This window comes from Mus musculus, chromosome 7 (assembly GCF_000001635.26).
Source record: "Mus musculus strain C57BL/6J chromosome 7, GRCm38.p6 C57BL/6J".
NCBI lineage: Eukaryota > Metazoa > Chordata > Mammalia > Rodentia > Muridae > Mus > Mus musculus.
In genome coordinates, this window is record NC_000073.6 from 13318891 (window position 1) to 13337652 (window position 18762).

General features: G+C 41.8%; 1 protein-coding gene and 1 pseudogene across 5 annotated transcripts in view; one reads left to right on the forward strand and one right to left on the reverse strand.

Annotated features, from left to right (window-relative positions):
• Pla2g4c (phospholipase A2, group IVC (cytosolic, calcium-independent)) overlaps positions 1–18762 on the forward strand; it is a 49168-nt gene that overhangs the window by 7384 nt on the left and 23022 nt on the right. Inside the window, exons 3-8 of one of the 5 annotated variants that reach the window (XM_006539805.3) lie at positions 4146–4230; positions 5786–5808; positions 6739–6887; positions 10758–10872; positions 11081–11217; positions 16303–16492. In XM_006539805.3, coding sequence (XP_006539868.1) covers positions 4146–4230; positions 5786–5808; positions 6739–6887; positions 10758–10872; positions 11081–11217; positions 16303–16492 — 699 coding nt within the window. Of the gene's footprint in view, positions 1–905; positions 5813–6738; positions 6888–10431; positions 10527–10757; positions 10873–11080; positions 11218–16302; positions 16493–18762 lie in introns of those variants that run through there. The other 4 variants (XM_011250511.3, XM_017322149.1, NM_001168504.1 and 1 more) reach the window with 4 other exon arrangements.
• Positions 13717–14395, reverse strand: Rps8-ps4 (ribosomal protein S8, pseudogene 4; annotated as a pseudogene).

Here is an 18762-nt window from a genome sequence, read left to right on the forward strand (position 1 = left end):
CTTGCATACTGTGTTTGTTAGTTTGGGTGAGCAGGAACTCTTGACTCTCATGAAACATGGCTTTGCTGCTTGCCTGTGGAGGTTTTGGGTAAGTTTTGTGATCTCACTGAAACCCTGGTTTTATTACATGAGGGTTGATAATCATGCCTGCCATAGACATGAGTATGAAATATCAGTTGGATGAATGGTGAACAGTTGAGCATGTTTAGTAGGTAGCAGTATTCTATACTGACAAGTCATTTACTCTGTGTCTTTGATTCTTTCTCTGTAAAATGGGCGTAAAAGAGAACTACATTTTAGGGTTGTTAAAGTAACCACTAAGGGTCATGAGAATTTTGTTAATACACAAAATGTACTAAAAGATATACTTTTATAGGATTGGCAGTGGAACAGTTGTTAGCCCCATTCCATCATTGTTACAATGTGGGAATCCCACTGTTGTTGATATCTTTAGTTGGCTTGGAGAAAAGAGTGAATGCTGATGAGGTGATGGAGAACCCAGATTGACACCTTTGCTTCACTTTTGTTGTTACTTGTTTGTAATGGACTGTACAGAATGCTGGTTTGGAGTGTGCTGAGCTGTTTTCAGTCTCTCAGATCTTGTCTATGGTAACACCCCTTTGCTCCTTTCCTATGAAGTCCCGGCCATGCCCTTAGCCAGCAATTCAGGTTAATCATTTGAGGAATGCTTGCTTGGAACTATGGAACTATTAATATAAGACTGACTTTCCTGATGTGCCTTTATTCTTTTTCCTCCACTTTCAGGATGGATGGTGCCCATATATATATATATATATATATATATATATTCATCAGTAAGTGACCAGACATATATATATATGTATATATATATATATATATATATATATATATATATATATATAGAGAGAGAGAGAGAGAGAGAGAGAGAGAGAGAAAGAGAGTAACTGGTAGCTGTCAGGCCTATTCAGATTTTGTGATTGTCAAATCAGTAAATGACCAGACACCAAGTTTCCCATTCTATTCTGGATTACTGGAAGAGTCTGGAATTACTTTCTCTTGCCTTAGGATAAAAGGAATTTAAAAATGATAATGCATTTTGTGTGTATTCTCTCTCCCTCCCTCCCTCTGCCCTTTCCTCCTCCTCCTCCTCCTCCTCCTCCGCCTCCTCCTTCTTCTTCCTTCCTCTCTCTCTCTCTCTCTCTCTCTTAGCATAGGCTAAAGTCTGATCTTATTGGCCCTTAGGGGCTGTTTACCTTTTTTAAAAAATATTTTATTTATTAATATTTTATTTATTTACATTCCACATGTTGCCCCCTTACTGGTCTCCCCTCCATGAGCTCTTCACCACATCCTTGCTTCTGAGAGGGTGCTCCTCCATCCACCCACTCCCACCTCACCCCTCTAACTCCCTCCTTCTCTGAGGCATCAAGTTTGTACAAGATTAAGTGCATCCTTTCCCACTGAGGCCAGACAAGGCAGTCCTCTGCTACATATGTATCGGGGGGCCACGGAGCAGCCCTTGTTTGCTCTTTGGTTGGTGGCTTAGCCTCTGGGAGGTCTGAGGGGTCTGGGTTAGTTGATACTGTTGTTCTTCCTACTTCCTATAGGGTTGCAATCCCCTTTAGCTCTTCAGTTCTCTTAACTCTTCCATAGGGGTCCCCAGGCTCAGTCCACTGGTTGACTGTAAGTATCTGCATCTGTCTTAGTCAGCTGCTGGTTGAGCCCCTCGGAGGACAGCTCCTGTCTGCAAGCACATGGCATTAGTAATAGTGTCAGGGATTGGGGCCTGCACATGGGATGGGTCCCGAGTTGGGCCAGTCTCTGGATGGCCTTTCATTCAGTCTCTGCTCTATTTGTCCCAGCATTTCCTTTAGACAGCAATAACTCTGGGTCAGGAATTTTGAAGATGGGTGGGTGGCCCCATGCCTCAAATAGGGGTTATGGCTATCTACTGGAGGTGGTCTCTTTAGGTTCCATCTCCCCACTTAGCATTTCAGCTAAGGTCATCCCTATTGGGTCCTGAGCTCCTCTCACATCCTGGTGTCTAGAACTTTCTAGAAGTTCCCATCGCCCCCCACCACAACACATGCTGCATTTTTCTATTCATTCTCTTGGCCTTCTGGGCTTCTCTCCTGTCTCCCCCTGCCCCCCACCTGCCCTTGCCTCTCTTTTCCCCTCCTGTTTCCCTCTCCCATCCAGGTCCCTCCCTCCCTCTACCTCTGGTGATTATTTTGTTGCCCTTTCTAAGAGGTATTGAAGTAGCCACACTTGGGCTTTCCTTCTTGTTAAACTTCACATGGTCTGTGAGTTGTGTCATAGGTATTCTGAGCTTTTTGGCTAATATCTACTTATCAGCGAGTATATATCATGTATGTCCTTTTGAGTTTGGGTTACCTCACTTAGGATGGTATTTCTAGTTCCATCCAACCACTCTGGAAATCAACCAGGAGTTTCCTCAAAAAATTGGAAATAGTTCTACCTGAAGACCTAGCTATACCACTCTTGGGCATATACCTAAAAGATGCTCCACCATACCATGAGGACACATGCTCCTCTATGTTCATAGCAGCAGTGTTTGTAATAGCCAGAAGCTGGAAACAGCCCAGATGTCCTTCAACCAAAGAGTGGATACAGAAAATGGGGTTCGTTTACATAATGGAATACTGTTAAAAAACGAGACTGTGTACTTTTCTTCCCAATTCTACATTACTCATGACGGTAGCTTGAAATCACCTGTGGTTTACCACAGGGAACCACTAGGTGCTGCAAGTCAGGGTCTCTGCTATCAAACTGGAGCTCATAGTAAGTATGTATCCCAAGAACTCAAGTTGATTAATGTCTTCCTACTACAGAAAGATAGTTGGTAAATGAATACTAGCACACCACCTGACACAATATGTACATATCTGAGATACATATGTACATATATATTGCATATATTTAAATATGTAGTATATATGTTTTATGTGTATATGTACACATGTATCACTATATATACAGATACAGTGTATGTAGTATATTGTATTTAGATGTGTGGATTTTATATAACTGTAAATATCTAGTATATCTATGTATATATAGCATATATATAAGTATATAGAGTGGGTTATGTGTCTATTAATGTAGATGTAAATATACAGATGTGTATGTATATCATTGTATACCTAAGTTTATACATGTGTATATGGTATCTATATATGTACTATATATGTAAATAATGTATATAGTATATATAGTGCATGTATATAATATGTATATGTGGTATGTATATGTAGTATGTATGGTATGTGTGTATACTGTATATGTAGTGAGTAAATGTGTATATAGTGTATGCCTATAGTGTGTATATTTAGTGTGTATATGTAATGTATATGTGTATGCATTTGTGTAATATGTATGTATGTATATTAGTGTATATGTATATACTGGATACATTTACTATTTGCACATGTTAATTCTGGAAGGACATGAGAAAAATACTGAAGGTTGAGAAAATGTAGATTCTTTAAGAATAGGAGAAAGGCCATGTGGTGTGGTGCATGACTTTAATCCCCAGTGTTTGAGAGACAAAAACAAGTGGGTCTGAGTTGAAGCCAACCTCATCTGGTCTACAGTGGAATTCCAGGACAGCTAGGACTACACAGAAACCCTGTTTCAAAAAACAAAAAACAAAAGAAAACAACAACAAAACTGTAACAACAACAACCAAACCAAACCAAACCAAACCAAACCAAACCAAACCAAAAGAATTGAAGGGAGACTTCATATCAATTCCTTATGATGTTTAACTTAAACTATCACCTGGTAAGAAGTGGTACGATAAATGATTTACAAAAAAGATTCTGCTTACTGAGTATAAGGTAGGTTATTAGTGATTATTGTATTCATGTATAATATAAATACACCATGAGACATAGCTATTGCCTGCAGTTTCCAAATGTTAACCTAGAGGCCTTGGCTAGTTAAATATTTTCTGGAGAAATTAGCAGGAAGTCATATAATACTCATTCTGTAGGCAATAATCTTTGAGATTGCAGTAAGTTCGTTTTCTGCAGAAATTGATGGATTAAAGTCCTTGTCTACAGGTGATGGCCTGTTAAGTAAACATTTTTTTCCTGAGAAATTAATAAAGAATAACATGCCATTACAACTCAACTATGTAGGTGCCGTGTGTTTGGCTAAGGAGGAGAGAGGAAGAGAATACAGGAGAGGAAGTGAACAGGAGAGATTGGAACAATGGGGTGAGAGGTAAGTTTGGCTGAGTCCTGGGGCAGACTCCACATTTGCCATTTGAACATCAGAGTCATTTGCCTACTGTTAAAGTGAGGGATCTGAGCTCAAAAACTGTATTTCACATAGCTGTGACAGAATATCTGGCAGAATCAGCTTGGGGAGAGGATTTTGATCCATTGTTTAAGGATATGAACCCATGGTAGGTAAGGCATGGTGCTGGGACCCCATAATAGGGGTTGGAATTGGCTGTGCAGCTTGTTAATCGTCCCATGAACACAGAGCTAGACTATAAGTGATGGGGGTTTGCAATGTGGAAGGCCCACTCTGGTGATCTTACAACCTCCAACTAGGTCCCGTTACCTAAAAGTTCCATAGTCTCTTAAAACAGTGGCATCAACTGGGGACCAAATGTTGAAACACATGTGCCTGTGGTGACATTTTGTATGGAAACCATAACAGGCAGGGCTTGGTAGTTTATCTCTGGGTCTCTGGAGTTAGCATTTGGTCTCAGGCCTGCTTTTGTTTTCCCTCAGGGTTCTGCTGACTACAAAACAAAGATTGGAGAAAGAAGGGAGAAAGGAGGAAAAGGGTAGATAGTGAGAGAGCTCTCCACTGAATGACTATGAGGAGCAGACAAGACTAAAGGGGAAAGGATAGCAGAACTAAACAGGGCTGGAAAAAAGACAATGAAATGATATAAATTATTTCTACTATAGTCCTAGATTGAACCCTAGCTCAATCATAATCAAAGACTCTCCATCTAGAACGTATGGAAGCAGATGCTTGTATGTACATGTGCATAGGGCTGACCACTTGGGATTAAATAACATACTTGGTTTATTCTATGAGAAGACTGACTGTCCCTCTCTCAAAAACAATTAATTGCCTATAACTCATCTAGGGTTGGGGCCATATGAGATTTCCCTCATCCACATTTTCATGTCAACTTTAGTTTTTATTATGCAGGCCTTGTTTGAAAAACCATTACATTGAGGTTTCATAGGTGCAGTTTCTTTGTCATGTCTAAAGGTCAAATTTAATTAATAAAAATTATAATCTCAGTTCTGCATAGCAAGTGTAACATAGATAACATCATATTCTACTTCAAGTATAAGTTTTTATTATAGAAAAGCAAGGGGGGCTGAAAGCTTTATAAAACATGAATACATATCCAACAGTGTCTTGAAAAAGTCAGAAAAATCAGAAGTGGGGATACTATTTGCCTTTTGAGACAATTGAATATAAACACTTCAGTTTTAAAATAACTCTGACACGAGTGTTTGTTCTTCTCTCTCCTTTTAATTTAAACTTGACTTTAATGTAAGGAACAAGATTTCCAGTTAGTTCCCTTTGGCACAACTACAATTAGTTCTTTACCACGCCCAACTGGTGCCAGCTTGCAATACTGATAAAAAACTAGAAAGCACCCTTCCCCTCCCCTCCATAGGCTGGGCTTCCTTTAAATGCACCATCCAGGCATTTGTTTGCTACCTTGAAGCAACTCACAACCTAGTTCCCCAGTATATATTGCTGGTTGCCACTCCTCTCCATCTATCTTTCCTCTGTGCAGGAGGCCTGCTGAGCATCCCAAAGGTCTGTAAGTACCAAAATCTTTTTACCAAACTTTCCTTTTATATGTGTTTGTGCCATTGAAGCTGTCTGTAAACTGACTTCCCAACAGTGAGCAGTTAGCAGTGAGCAGATACGTTGCTAGAGAAACTCAGCTAGTACAGGGATGGAACAATTGGTAAGTAGAATAAAAGCAACCCATCACATTGAAACAAAAAACAACTGTTGTCTAGGGTTCATGAATTATATCACTGCTGATGGTCACTGAGAATGGTAACTCTCAGTTGGTAGTTTCCCCCATCTTGAGATAATTTAGTGTGGTGTAATTTGTCTGTTTTCATCAGAAGGGAAGAGTTGTTAGATAAATATGTTTGGAGAAACTGGACAGGTCCAAGTGTCAGGGCCTCCTATCTCTTAGCAACTTCTACATGGACTTGAAGCATCTTTCAGAAGGAAGGAGTTTCTAGATTGGGGCAGGGCAAGGACAGGTTAGGACTCACAGCCAGTACTAGACCCCACTGCTCTTCATGGTTGGGGTGTAGTTACAATGAACCTCCTCCCCAGTGTTCATCAGTAAGACTGGTAGGGAAAGAAGAAACAGTGTGGAGTAGCCTTCAGGAGAGTAGTATGTTCATGATAAGCTTAGCCTTATCCTACCAGCAGCCATTACAATAGCCAAAATTTGATGGAACCACTGTCCTCAGGGCTGAGGAGCCAATGGCTGAAAAGACAGAAACATCTGGTTTAAAGACAGAATCTTCCAATGTGTGTTCAACAAACTTTCCACAAGGACCTAGTTACATTTTTTTTCCTTTGCCAGACTTCAATTGTTTTAAGTGGCTATTTGAATTCATTCATGACATTATGACATTTATCAGATATTCACTACAAAATAAGGCTAGACTGGTGGGCTAATGTGCCTTAAGGACTATTCATCTGGGTTCATTCCTACAGACTCCACAGGTAGAACCAATACTCACCTCAGAACTCCATCATCCCACGACAAAGCTGGTCGTGATTGTGCCACAGGAGAAAGCAACTTTGAAAGTAGTAGAAGTCAGGAAGATGAGCTGTGCCGAGTCTCCCAAATCACTACATAAGCGGTGAGTCATGAGCGGGGTTAACTTTAAATGCTTTTTTTTAATCACATTCATTTATTTTGTGTGTGAGAGAAAGGATATGCCTGTGCCATGGCAGACTTGTTTAAATCAAAGGATAACATATGGGAGTAATTTTCTTCTACCATGTGGGTCCCAGTCAAACCCAAACTCCCCAGACCCACTGGTCCTGTTTCCCTTCAGAAAACATCAGACCTCCCAGGGATAGCAACTCAGCACAGATCAACAAGATGCCATAAGTCTAGGCACAAATCCTCATATCAAGGCTGGATGAGGAAAAGGGTCACAAGAGTCAGAGACACCCCCACTCCCACTGTTCAGAGTCCCATAAAAACCCCAAGCTAAACAACTAGTACATTTTCAGTCTTCCTGGCATAGGCCCATGTTGGTTCTGTGACACCCACTTCATTTTCTGTGAGCTCCTATATGTCCTAAGTAGTTGGTTCTGTGGGCCATGTTCTTGTGGTATCTCAACTCACCTTCCTTTCCCTCCTCAATGCCTAGTATTTGGCTTTGTGTCTTTGCATCCTCTCCCATTAGTTGCTAGATGAAGCCTCTTTTATTGTAATTGGACTAGGGTCCAATCTATGACAAGAGTAGAAAATTAGGAATGATTTCATTGACACTCCCCAGCCTCCCTTTGGCCAGTCTTGTTTAGTTCTGCCATAGGTCTCTGGACTATCCAACTTCCAGTTTCTGGCCATCCAAACAGTGTCTGCTATGGTCTCCCTCTCATACCTTGGGATTGCTGGTAGGCCAGGCTGTAGGTCAAAAGATTTTTTTGACTGGGTTGGTGTTCCAGTCTCAGCACTGTAAGTCTTGCCTGGTTCCAGGAGATGGCTGGTTTAGGCTCTTCATCCTCCATTACTAGGAGTCCTCACTAGTGTTATACTCCTAGATTCCTGGAAGTTTTCATTGCACTAGGTATCCAAATCGCTCCCCCAAATGCCCCTCCATTACAGTTGTTTCTCCCCATACTCTTACTCTTCATCCGTCTGTCCCTTACCTGATCACTTTTGTTCCTATCTCTACTCCCCTTCCCCCAAGTTCACCACAAAAGCTATTCTATTTCCCTTCCAGGGAGTTCCATGAGTCTCCCTAGAACCTTTCTTATTATTTATCCATTCTGGGTCTGATTATTCATAATAGCTAATATCTACTTATAAGTGAGTACACACTATGTTTTTCTGGGTCTGGGTTACCTCAGGTGATTTTTTTCTAGTTCCATCAATTTGTTTGCAAATTTTATGAAGGCATTTTGTTTTTTGTTTTTAACTACTGACTAAAACCCCATTGTGTAAATGTGCCACTTTAAAAAAAAATCCATTCTTTGGTTTAGGGATATCTATGTTGTTTCCAGTTCTTGGCTATTAGCAGCAATCAATTAGCCTCAATCTCTCTCTCTCCCTTTCTCTCTCTCTCTCTCTCTCTCTCTCTCTCTCTCTTTCTCTCTCTTTGTTAATTGATCTTGCACCTTTTCAGTTACAGATAAAGCTATATAAACTTTTAAAGTAACAGTGTGGGGAATGAATGGAAGGTGCGGTAACAGCAGAAATGTATTTAATTATGGTGAGGCAGCTTCTTCAGAGACATAACCTGTGTCTCCAGTTCAGATTACACTGATTTATTTATCCATCAATCTATCATCTGTCTGTTTTGTGTGTATGTGTGTGAGTGCATGCTTAAGCACATGCTTGCACTCATATGCCACAGTGCACGTGTAGATCAGAGCACAACTAGGGCAAGTCAGCTCTCTGCCTTTACTGTGTGGTTAGGTCATCAGAGGGATTGGCAGACACCTTTACCTTAAGAGCCATCTTGGCTGGCCCTTGGATGCTCTGGAGTTTATTTTTTTAATATCTGATACATATCTTAATCTCAGAGCCTGTACTGGCTAGTTTTGTGTCAACTTGACACAGCTGGAGTTATCACAGAGAAAGGAGCTTCAGTTGAGGAAATACCTCCATGAGATCTAACTGTAAGACATTTTCTCAATTAGTGATCAAGGGGGAAAGGCCCCTTGTGAGTGGGACCATCTCTGGGCTGGTAGTCTTGGCTCTATAAGAGAGCAGGCTGAGCAAGCCAGGGGAAGCAAGCCAGTAAAGAACATCACTCCATGGCTTCTGCGTTGCTCCTGCTCCCTGACATGCTTGAGTTCCAGTCCTGACTTCTTTGGTGATGAACAGCAGTATGGAAGTGTAAGCTGAATAAACCCTTTCCTCCCCAACTTGCTTCTTGGTCATGATGTTTGTGCAGGAATAGAAACCCTGACTAAGACAAATTGGTACCAGCATAGTGGGGTATTCCTGTGACAGCCTGGCCATGATTTTGGGAGGACTGTGGAAGGACTTTGGAACTTTGGGCCAGAAGATCCATTCGGTGATAAGAGCTCTGTTGAATGTTCTGTAGGAGCTTGGAAGATAATGTTGAGAGCAGTGCAGAAGATGGAAGTCTGACTTGTGAAATTTCAGAGGGAAATTAAAGACTCTTTTCAGGGCCATTGCTATTTTGATTGGGAAGATTCTGTGGTTCTGGTTAGCTGGAGCTGAAGAATCAGCTGTGATTAACAGGATACCAGAACTACTAAAGTGAAACTCTTGCATTACTGGGACTATTGATGCTGGTTAGCTGGAGCTAAGAAATTAGCGGTGATTAAGAAGAGACCAGCATCATTGAGGTGACATCTTCTAGGAAGTGTTTTCTGAAAGCACAAAGAGGCTGTGTTCCAGAGATAGCCAAGGTTGTACTCCTGCTGCAGTGGGACTTGGTAATGTGTAAGGGTCACCAAGGTGGTACTAGTTTTGAAGGCATGAAGGGGTCACGTGGACCAGCTGAGGCTTGGCACTGTGAGAGGCCATGGGAGGCTATTGGTGAAGGAGCAGCCTCAGTTGTAATTAATGGCCCAGGACTGAAGGGGTCATGCAGTGTTTTGGAGATGCCAGTACCATGAGATGACCACCAAGAGCAGGAGCAGTGGAGTACAGGCATCTGGAGCCTAGAGGGCAACACTTGTGCTACAAAGGGCATGGCTGGAGAAGTGACCCAAGTACTTGGAGGAGCCCAGAAGATCGTGAGTTGGATCCCAGACATTGGATGGTTGGAGAAATGTGCCCTGATATTTTTCCCTCTTGAAGGAAGTTTTTTTTTAGTGAAACCCACAGTTAAAGAGACTTTTAATTGTAAAGACTTTCGATTTTAAGAGAGATTGAAATTTTAAGAATTTGTAAAGACTGTGGGACTTTTAAAGTTATTTAGATCTTGGGGATGTATAAGAAACTAAGGGTTGAGGCTTACCAGTGATGTGTTTGTGTGTCAAGTTGACAAGGGGTCAATTGTACTGGCTAGTTTTGTGTCAAGTTGACACAGCTGGAGTTATCACAGAGAAAGGAGCTTCAGTTGAGGAAATGCCTCCATGAGATCCAACTGTAAGGCATTTTCTCAATTAGTGATCAAGGGGGAAAGGCCCCTTGTGGGTGGGTCCATCTCTGGGCTGGTAGTCTATAAGAGAGCAGGCTGAGCAAGCCAGAAAAGAACATCACTCCATGGCTTCTGCGTTGCTCCTGCTCCCTGACATGCTTGAGTTCCAGTCCTGACGTCCTTGGTGATAAACAGCAGCATGGAACTGTAAGCTGAATAAACCCTTTCCTCCCCAACTTGCTTCTTGGTCGTGATGTTTGTGCAGGAATAGAGACCCTGACTAAGACAGAGCCCTTGAGCACCTTTGCTCCTAAGCATCCTGCAACTGATAGATAACTCTGTGGAGGACACCACTCTAGGTGTTCTCCAAAGCCCTTTCTATGCTTTCTTTCTCACTGAAAAAATTTTTGAAATTTTCTGTTTTCCTTTTGTCTCCAGAAGCTCTGGGGTCTGCCCTGCCACTAGACTCCAGGAAGCAGAAAAGGCAGCTGTGCACAAACGCAGTCCCAAGGTTTTGGAGGCTCTACGAAAGCTCAACATCCAAGCTGACCAGGTGAGTGCAAGTGAGGGCCACACTGGTGGGATTGCCTGTGCTGTGCAGCTCAACTCCTCTGGGCTGAGCAGGGAAGGGCATGTAAATAGGTGTAGACTTACCCTACTAGAGCAGTAATGTGGGGCAGATTTCACCCCACCCAAGCAGGATATTAGATATGCTCTTGTACCTTATATTGTCCACTAATTGTCCTTCTTCCAATGCTCAGGCTCCAGTCATTGCTGTCTTGGGCTCTGGCGGGGGGCTGCGGGCCCACATCGCTTGTCTTGGTGTGCTGAGTGAGCTGAAAGAACTTGGCCTGTTGGATGCTGTCACATACCTCGCAGGGGTCTCTGGGTCCACTTGGTAAGTGTTGAGTTTGGATGCAAGGATGTTTTCTATTATCAGAATGAGATGGTGTTTCTTCCTTCAGACACCAAATACATGCTGCCTTTGATTTTCATTTTCTTAAATGGACAGATGATAATTTATTTCATGTGGTATGGTGCGATATTTTGGTATAGGACTTGTTGTATACTGATCAGTTGTATTTTCATTCCTCTTGGCTAACAAAATATCAGACCAAAGCAGCTTAGAGAAGGAAAGGTTTGTCTTGATTCTCAGCTTGAGAGTATTGTTTGTCCTGGCAGGAAGAGCCCTCTGTAAAATGAAGGGAGGTGTGCTGGTTCTCAGCTCAGCTCAGCTTCAGTCTGGGTCCAGCTTAGGAAATGGGATGATAGCATTCGAGGGGTGTCTTCTCATCCCTTTTCAGTGTCTCTGTCAATACTGCACAGATACCCAGAGATTTGTCACTGCTTAGGGGGTGTTGGATTGTGCGGGTTGTGTACGCTTTTGTGGAGCCATGTTGAGGCTAGAACAAGGCAGACTTCAAGTGTCTTCCACTGTTGTTCTTTACCTTCTTATTGTTGTGAAACATGGCTTATTAATGAGCCTAAAGCTCAGAGTTTTGGCCAAACTGGATGTAGGATCCACCTATGTGTGCTTTCCAGTGCTACAGGTACAGGAATGTTTATCCATGCATACTTTTTCCATGAGTGTTGGTGATTCAAGCTCAGGTCTCATGCTTGCATAGCAAACCAAACACTTTTATTTATTCAACTTTTCCCCAGGCCCAAAGTTCCTTTTTAAATATTATATCAGTTGCACAACAGAAGAGACTTTGTTACATTTCCACAGCTCATATAATGTAATTTTTTGTTCATATCAACCTGGTACTTCATTTATTTCCTTCTGTTTCTCACTCCACCGCTGCCTCATTTCTAGGGTTTACTGGTTCAACAGCAGTGTTTTTTAGGTTGATGGAATATAATACCTATGATCTTTTTGCCTTTATGAGAGACTATTGTGTTAAATTTATGTCGGACATTCTTATTCTAAAGGACTCAGAAGGACTCATGCCTTATAGCTTTATTCTGAGCCTTGGGCAGACATTATTTTTTTTTTTTTTGTGGATTTTTTTTGTTGTTTCTGTTTTTCCTTTTTTTCTTTTTAAATTTTTTATTAGATATTTTCTTCATTTACATTTCAGACGCTATCCCAAAAGTCACCTATACCCTCCCCCCAGCCCTGCTCCCCTACCCACCCACTCCCACTTCTTGGCCCTGGTGTTCCCCTGTACTGGGGCATATAAAGTTTGCAAGACTAAGGGGCCTTTCTTCCCAATGATGGCTGACTAGGCCATCTTCTACTACATATGCAGCTAGAGACACGAGCTAGTGGGGGTACTGGTTAGTTCATATTGTTGCTCTACCTATAGGGTTGCAGACTCCTTCAGCTCCTTGGGTACTTTCTCTAGCTCCTCCATTAGGGCCCCTGTGTTCCATCCAATAGATGACTGTGCGCATCCACTTCTGTATTTGCCAGGCACTGGCATAGCCTCACACAAGACAGCTATATCAGGGTCCTTTCAGCAAAATCTTGCTGGCATGTGCAATAGTGTCTGGGTTTGGTGGCTGATTATGGGATGGATCCCCAGGTGGGGTAGTCTCTGGATCGTCCATCCTTTCATCTTAGCTCCAAACTTTGTAACTCCTTCCATGGGTATTTTGTTCCCTATTCTAAGGAGGAATGAAGTATCCACATGTTGGTCTTCCTTCTTGATTTTCTTGTGTTCTGCAAATTGTATCTTGGGTATTCTAAGTTTCTGGGCTTAAGTTTCAGTGAGTGCATATCAAGTAACTTCTTTTGTGATTGGGTTACCTCACTCAGGATGATACCCTCCAGATACATCCATTTGCCCAAAAACTTCATAAATTCATTGTTTTTAATAGCTGAGTAGTACTCCATTGTGTAAATGTACCACATTTTCTGTATCCGTTCCTCTGTTGAGGGACATCTGGGTTCTTTCCAGCTTCTGGCTATTATAAATAAGGCTGCTATGAACATAGTGGAGCATGAGTCCTATTACATGTTGGAACATCTTCTGGGTATATTCCCAGGAGAGGAATTGCTGGATCTTCCAGTAATATTATGTCCAGTTTTCTGAGGAACCTCTAGACTGACTTCCAGAGTGGTTGTACAAGCTTGCAATCCCACCATCAGTGGAGGAGTGTTCCTCTTTCTCCACATCCCCACCAGCATCTGCTGTCACCTGAATTTTTGATCTTAGCCATTATGACTGGTGTGAGATGGAATCTCATGGTTGTTTTGATTTGCATTTCCTTGATGATTAAGGATGTACAACATTTTTTCAAGTGCTTTTCAGCCCTTTGGTATTCCTCAGTTGAGAATTCTTTGTTTATCTCTTCCTCATTTTTAAATGGGGTTATTTGAATTTCTGGAGTGCATCTTCGTGAGCTCTTTGTTTTTTTTTTTTGTTTTTGTTTTTTTTTTTTTTTTTTTTTAATAGAACAGCAGACACCTTTATTACACTACGCATGAGGCTCATTTGCCTTTCCGGGCTTTGATCTTCCGCAGATAGAACTCCAGCTCCTTGCCTTCGAGCACATAGCCATCTGCTCTGCCACACTGGCCTGGTCGTGAGGCAATACAGGCTAGAAGCTTGCCCTGCTGGAACTGCTCCTCCAGGAGGCTGCTGATTTTGGCATTCTTTTTCCTTTCGTCGTATTTCTTTTGAATTTTCTTTGATCGTTTTTTGTTTAAAATCTCTTCCTCCTCAGGAGTCAGCTTGGCCCCCTTCTTGCGGCCCAGGGGCAGTGCATAGTGGGACTCGTACCACTGTTGGTACGGTGTGCTGTCAATAAGCACGATGCAGTTCTTCACCAGGGTCTTGGTGCGGACAAGCTTGTTGTTGGATGCATTGTAGACAACATCAATGATCCTTGTTTTGCGAGTACAACACTCAGAGCCCCAGGAAAAGTTCCCCACATCCAATCTCAGGGCACGGTACTTCTTATTGCCTCCTCGAACTCGGACTGTGTGTATGCGGCGAGGGCCAATCTTCGTGTTGGCAGCGGGCCGTCGCTTCTTGTGGTAGGGTTTTCGCTTACCCCCGGTCTTGCGGCACTTGTGCCAGTTGTCCCGAGAGATGCCCATCGCTCGGCACTGGCTGGAAAGAGCGAGCTCTTTGTATATATGGATATTAGTCCCCTATCAGATTTAGGATTGGTAAAAATCCTTTTCTAATATGTTGGTGCCCTTTTTGTGTTATTGACAGTATCTTTTGCCTTACAGAAGCTTTGCAATTTTATGAGGTCCCATTTGTCGATTCTTGATCTTACAGCACAAACCATTGGTGTTCTGCTCAGGATTTTTTCCCCTGTGCCCATATCTTTCCCCACTTTCACCTCTATACAATTCAGTGTCTCTGGTTTTATGTGGAGGTCTTTGATCCACTTAGACTTGAGCTTTCTACAAGGAGATAAGAATGGATCAATTCGCATTCTTGTTCTGGGTAACTGCCAGTTGTGCCAGCACCATTTGTTGAAAATGCTGTCTTTTTTCCACTGCATGGTTTTAGCTCCCTTGTCAAAGATCAAGTGACCACAGGTATGTGGGTTCATTTCTGGGTCTTCAATTTTATTCCATTGATCTACCTGTCTGTCATTGTACCAGTACCATGCCATTTTTATCACAACTGCTCTCTAGTGCAGCTTGAGGTCAGGCATGGTGATTCCACCAGAAGTTCTTTTATTGTTGAGAATAGTTTTTGCTATAGGTTGAGGATCTTAAAGCACACACCCACAGTGACAAACCTACTCCAACAAGGCCACACTTACTCCAACAGGGCCACATCTTCTAATAATGCCACTCCCTGGGCCAAACATTGACAAACCATAACAATCTGTATGGCAAGAACTTAAAGTCTCTCAAAGAAATCGAAGAAGACCTCAGAAAATAAAGAGTTCTCCCATGCTCATGGATTGTTAGGAATAACTTGGTAAAAATGGCCATCCTACCAAAGGCAATCTACAGATTCAATGCAATCGCCATCAAAATTCCAACACAATTCTTCAAAGACATGGAAAGAGCAATTCTCAATTTCATATGGAAAAACAAAAAACCCAGGATAGGAAAAACAACAATAAAAGAACTTCTGAGGGAATCACCATCCCTGACCTCAAGCTATACCCCAGAACAATAGTGATAAAGGTTGCATGGTATTGGTACAGAGACAGACAGGTTGATCAATGGAATAGAATTGAAGACCATGAAATAAAACCACATACTTAAGAACACATGATCTTTGACAAAAAAGCCAAAAATATACAATGGAAAAAGGAAAGCATCTTCAATAAATGGTTCTGGTCTAACTGGCTGCTTGTATGTAGAAAAATGATAATAGATACATATTTGTCATCTTTCACAAAGCTGAAGTCCAAGTGGATCAAGGACCTCAACATAAAACCAGAGACACTGAATCTAATAGAAGAAAAATTGGGAAAGAGCTTCGAACTCATTGGCATGCAGGGAAATTTGCTAAAGAGAACTTCAGTGGCTCAGGCTGTAACCTCATGAAACAGGAGTCAGGTTACAGAGTCAGGGTCCTCCTTATAGGTCCCAGAGGAAGGTTTCACCATGAGATGGGGTACAGCCAGTTTGATTCCCAATCTTGGATGCAATTGGGGAGCAGGATGTGTGTCTTTAATGTAAACTTATTTCTCCTGGTGAGAGATCCTGGAACTTGGAAATATGTTAATTAGATCTTCAGAGTATATGCTGTTAGAAGGTGCCTGACAGTGTCTGTGACATGGGAAGAACAGCCATCTGGTAGGATTCTAATATTACATCATAATTTATTTCTTTCATCTTGCTTTCATTGGTTTACATATTAAGTAAAAGAATCACACAGAGGCTGTCCATGTACTCCAGTCCTTGTTTATCATCCCTAACTTCCTTCTTAACAGTTAGTCATCCTTTCCCCAGTTTGTCATCAGGGACATAGAAAAAATGGCATCCTAGGTCATCCCTTCTCTAACAATCATTACTCAAAATTCTGATAGCCAACTTATCACTTCTCTTTGTTCCCAGGGCACTGTCTTCACTCTACACCAAGAATGGAAATATGGAAGGGATAGAAGAGGAGCTGAAACATCGGTATGAGAAGAATGAGTGGGACTTTCATGAGAGCCTGGAGAAAGCCATCCAGGCATCAAAGAGGGAGAATTACTCCCTGACTGACTTTTGGGCCTATTTAATTGTTTCCAGGCAAATCAGAGAAGTAAGTAATTCCCAGCAGAGAATGCGGGGTTCCAAACAACTTGACCAATCTCCTCTTTCAGATCATCCAAATCTGGGCACTTAGAGCTTTTACCTACAGACTAAAAGTATCCCAGGGTCGATTGGCTATAAGTAGAAGAATCAGGATCTGACTCATTCGTGCAGTAAAATCAGTAGAAATTATTGGAAACATCTAAGAATATGGAAAGACAAGAGGTTTCAAGGAACCTGTTTTTCTCTCTCTGTCATTGGTCATTTCTTTTCTTAAATTTACTTTTCTCTCTTTTGTATTCATGTTTTATTCTTTACCTCAGAAAGAATGGAGTTTTCTGCATCCCCACATCTTAGTGGGAAATATTTTCTCTAGCCCCAGAGTACCACTGTGGTCACCTGCAGACTCTCCAGCCAACTGGCTCTGGATCCGACCTCAGGTTGTCTGAACACATCACCTGATCTGCTCAATTCATATCAGATAGCTGTTATGATCCAAATATCTGTGACTACCAGATTGAATGCATCATGGATGCATTTTTCATAGGAGAGTCTAAAATGTCCATGGGAAGTCATTCCCAAATGAGGTCTTTTTCCAGTGAATTTCTTCTCATTTTTCTAGTTTGATTAGATTGGGTTGAACACAAATGAGAGGGACAGACCCAGTCTGAACTGTGAGGTTGGCATAAAAATAGAAAAGAAGTTGGATGTTTCCAATGATACTGTTAGAATTTCTTCCAGACTGTGGATCCTAGGGGAACAGATGTTATTTAGAAATGTCAAAATGGGGCTGGCAAGTTGGCTTACCAGTTAAGAGCACTGACTGCTCTTCCAAAGGTCCTGAGTTCAAATCCCAGCAACCACATGGTGGCTCACAGCCATCCGTAGTGAGATCTGATGCCCTCTTCCGGTGTGTCTAAAGTCAGCTACAGTGTACTTTCATATAATAATAAATAAATCTTTGGGCCAGAGCAAGCAGGGGCGGAGCGAGCAGAGGTCCTGAGTTCAATTCCCGGCAACCACATGATGGCTCACAACCATCTGTATAGCTACAGTGTACTCATATACATAAAATAAATAAATAAATCTTAAAAAAAAAAAAAAGAAATGTCAAAATGGACCAGGTACCTACCTACAGTCTATTTATTTTTCCTCTTATGTATCCCTACCTTCCTCCCCATCCTTCTTTGTGTCAATCCAACTCTTCTCTCTCCTCTCCCTTAAAATTATTTTATTTAATTTACATATAAGTGTTTTATCCATCTGTATGCTACAAGCATGGAAACTAGATGAGGGAACTGTTATTTCTTGCCTCATGGGTCCTGGAATGGGTCCTCAGAAAATGCTCATAATTCCTGAGACATCTTTCCAAACCCCTCTTTGTCCTCTCTCTTTCCCATACTTTGATCTCTCTCTCTCTCCCTCTCTCTCTCTCTCTCTCTCTCTCCCTCCTTCCCTCCCTCCCTCCCTCCCTAGTTTGCTTCTCTTTCTCCCTTCTTCCCCCTCCCTCTCAAAATTTAACTTAATTTTAATATTTAACTTGGTTGAAATGTAACCGAAACAGGCAGAGTTGAATACATGAATATATTTCAAGCACATTTTGATGAGTTTGGACTCATGCATTTACCTGTGAATTATCTCATGATCAATGTGCTAAGCATATTCATCTCCTGCAGAAATTTGTTGTGCTTCTTGTGTTGTTGTTGTTGTTGTTGTTTTGATTGTGTGAGGTGGATGAGAAGAATACTTTACATGAGATCTATCCCCTTCGGTTATACTAAATGGCACAGGCCAGTCATATGATTCCACTTCCTTTGAGGCATCTAAGATAATACAACTCACAGAAATGGAGAACAGAACACTGGTGCTCAGTGCCTTGAGGCAGAGGCAAATGAGCACAGTTGTCTGAAGGAGGATGAAATTCTGCCAGATGAGGAGGGCCGTGATCTTTCTGTTCACTCTCATCTAGTGAGACTGTTTTCCTCTACAGTGGTCTCTTGGACTCTTACCCACTCTCATCCTTTGAGGGTACCCCACCTTACTCTGTCTGTTCTCTACACAGAAAACTAAGAACAGGAGGCTTGTTATGATAGTACAGTAAAGAAAGACACTGCAGTCAGGCCTGCAGATCTAAATTCTATCCCTGGAATCTGCATGGTAGATGGAGAACTTACTCCTGTAAGTTGTCCTCTGACTTTCACATACATGGGAATGGATTTCCTAGATGAAGAAGAAAGAAAGAATATTCTAGAACTAGGTGCACAGTGTACAAATATTCTA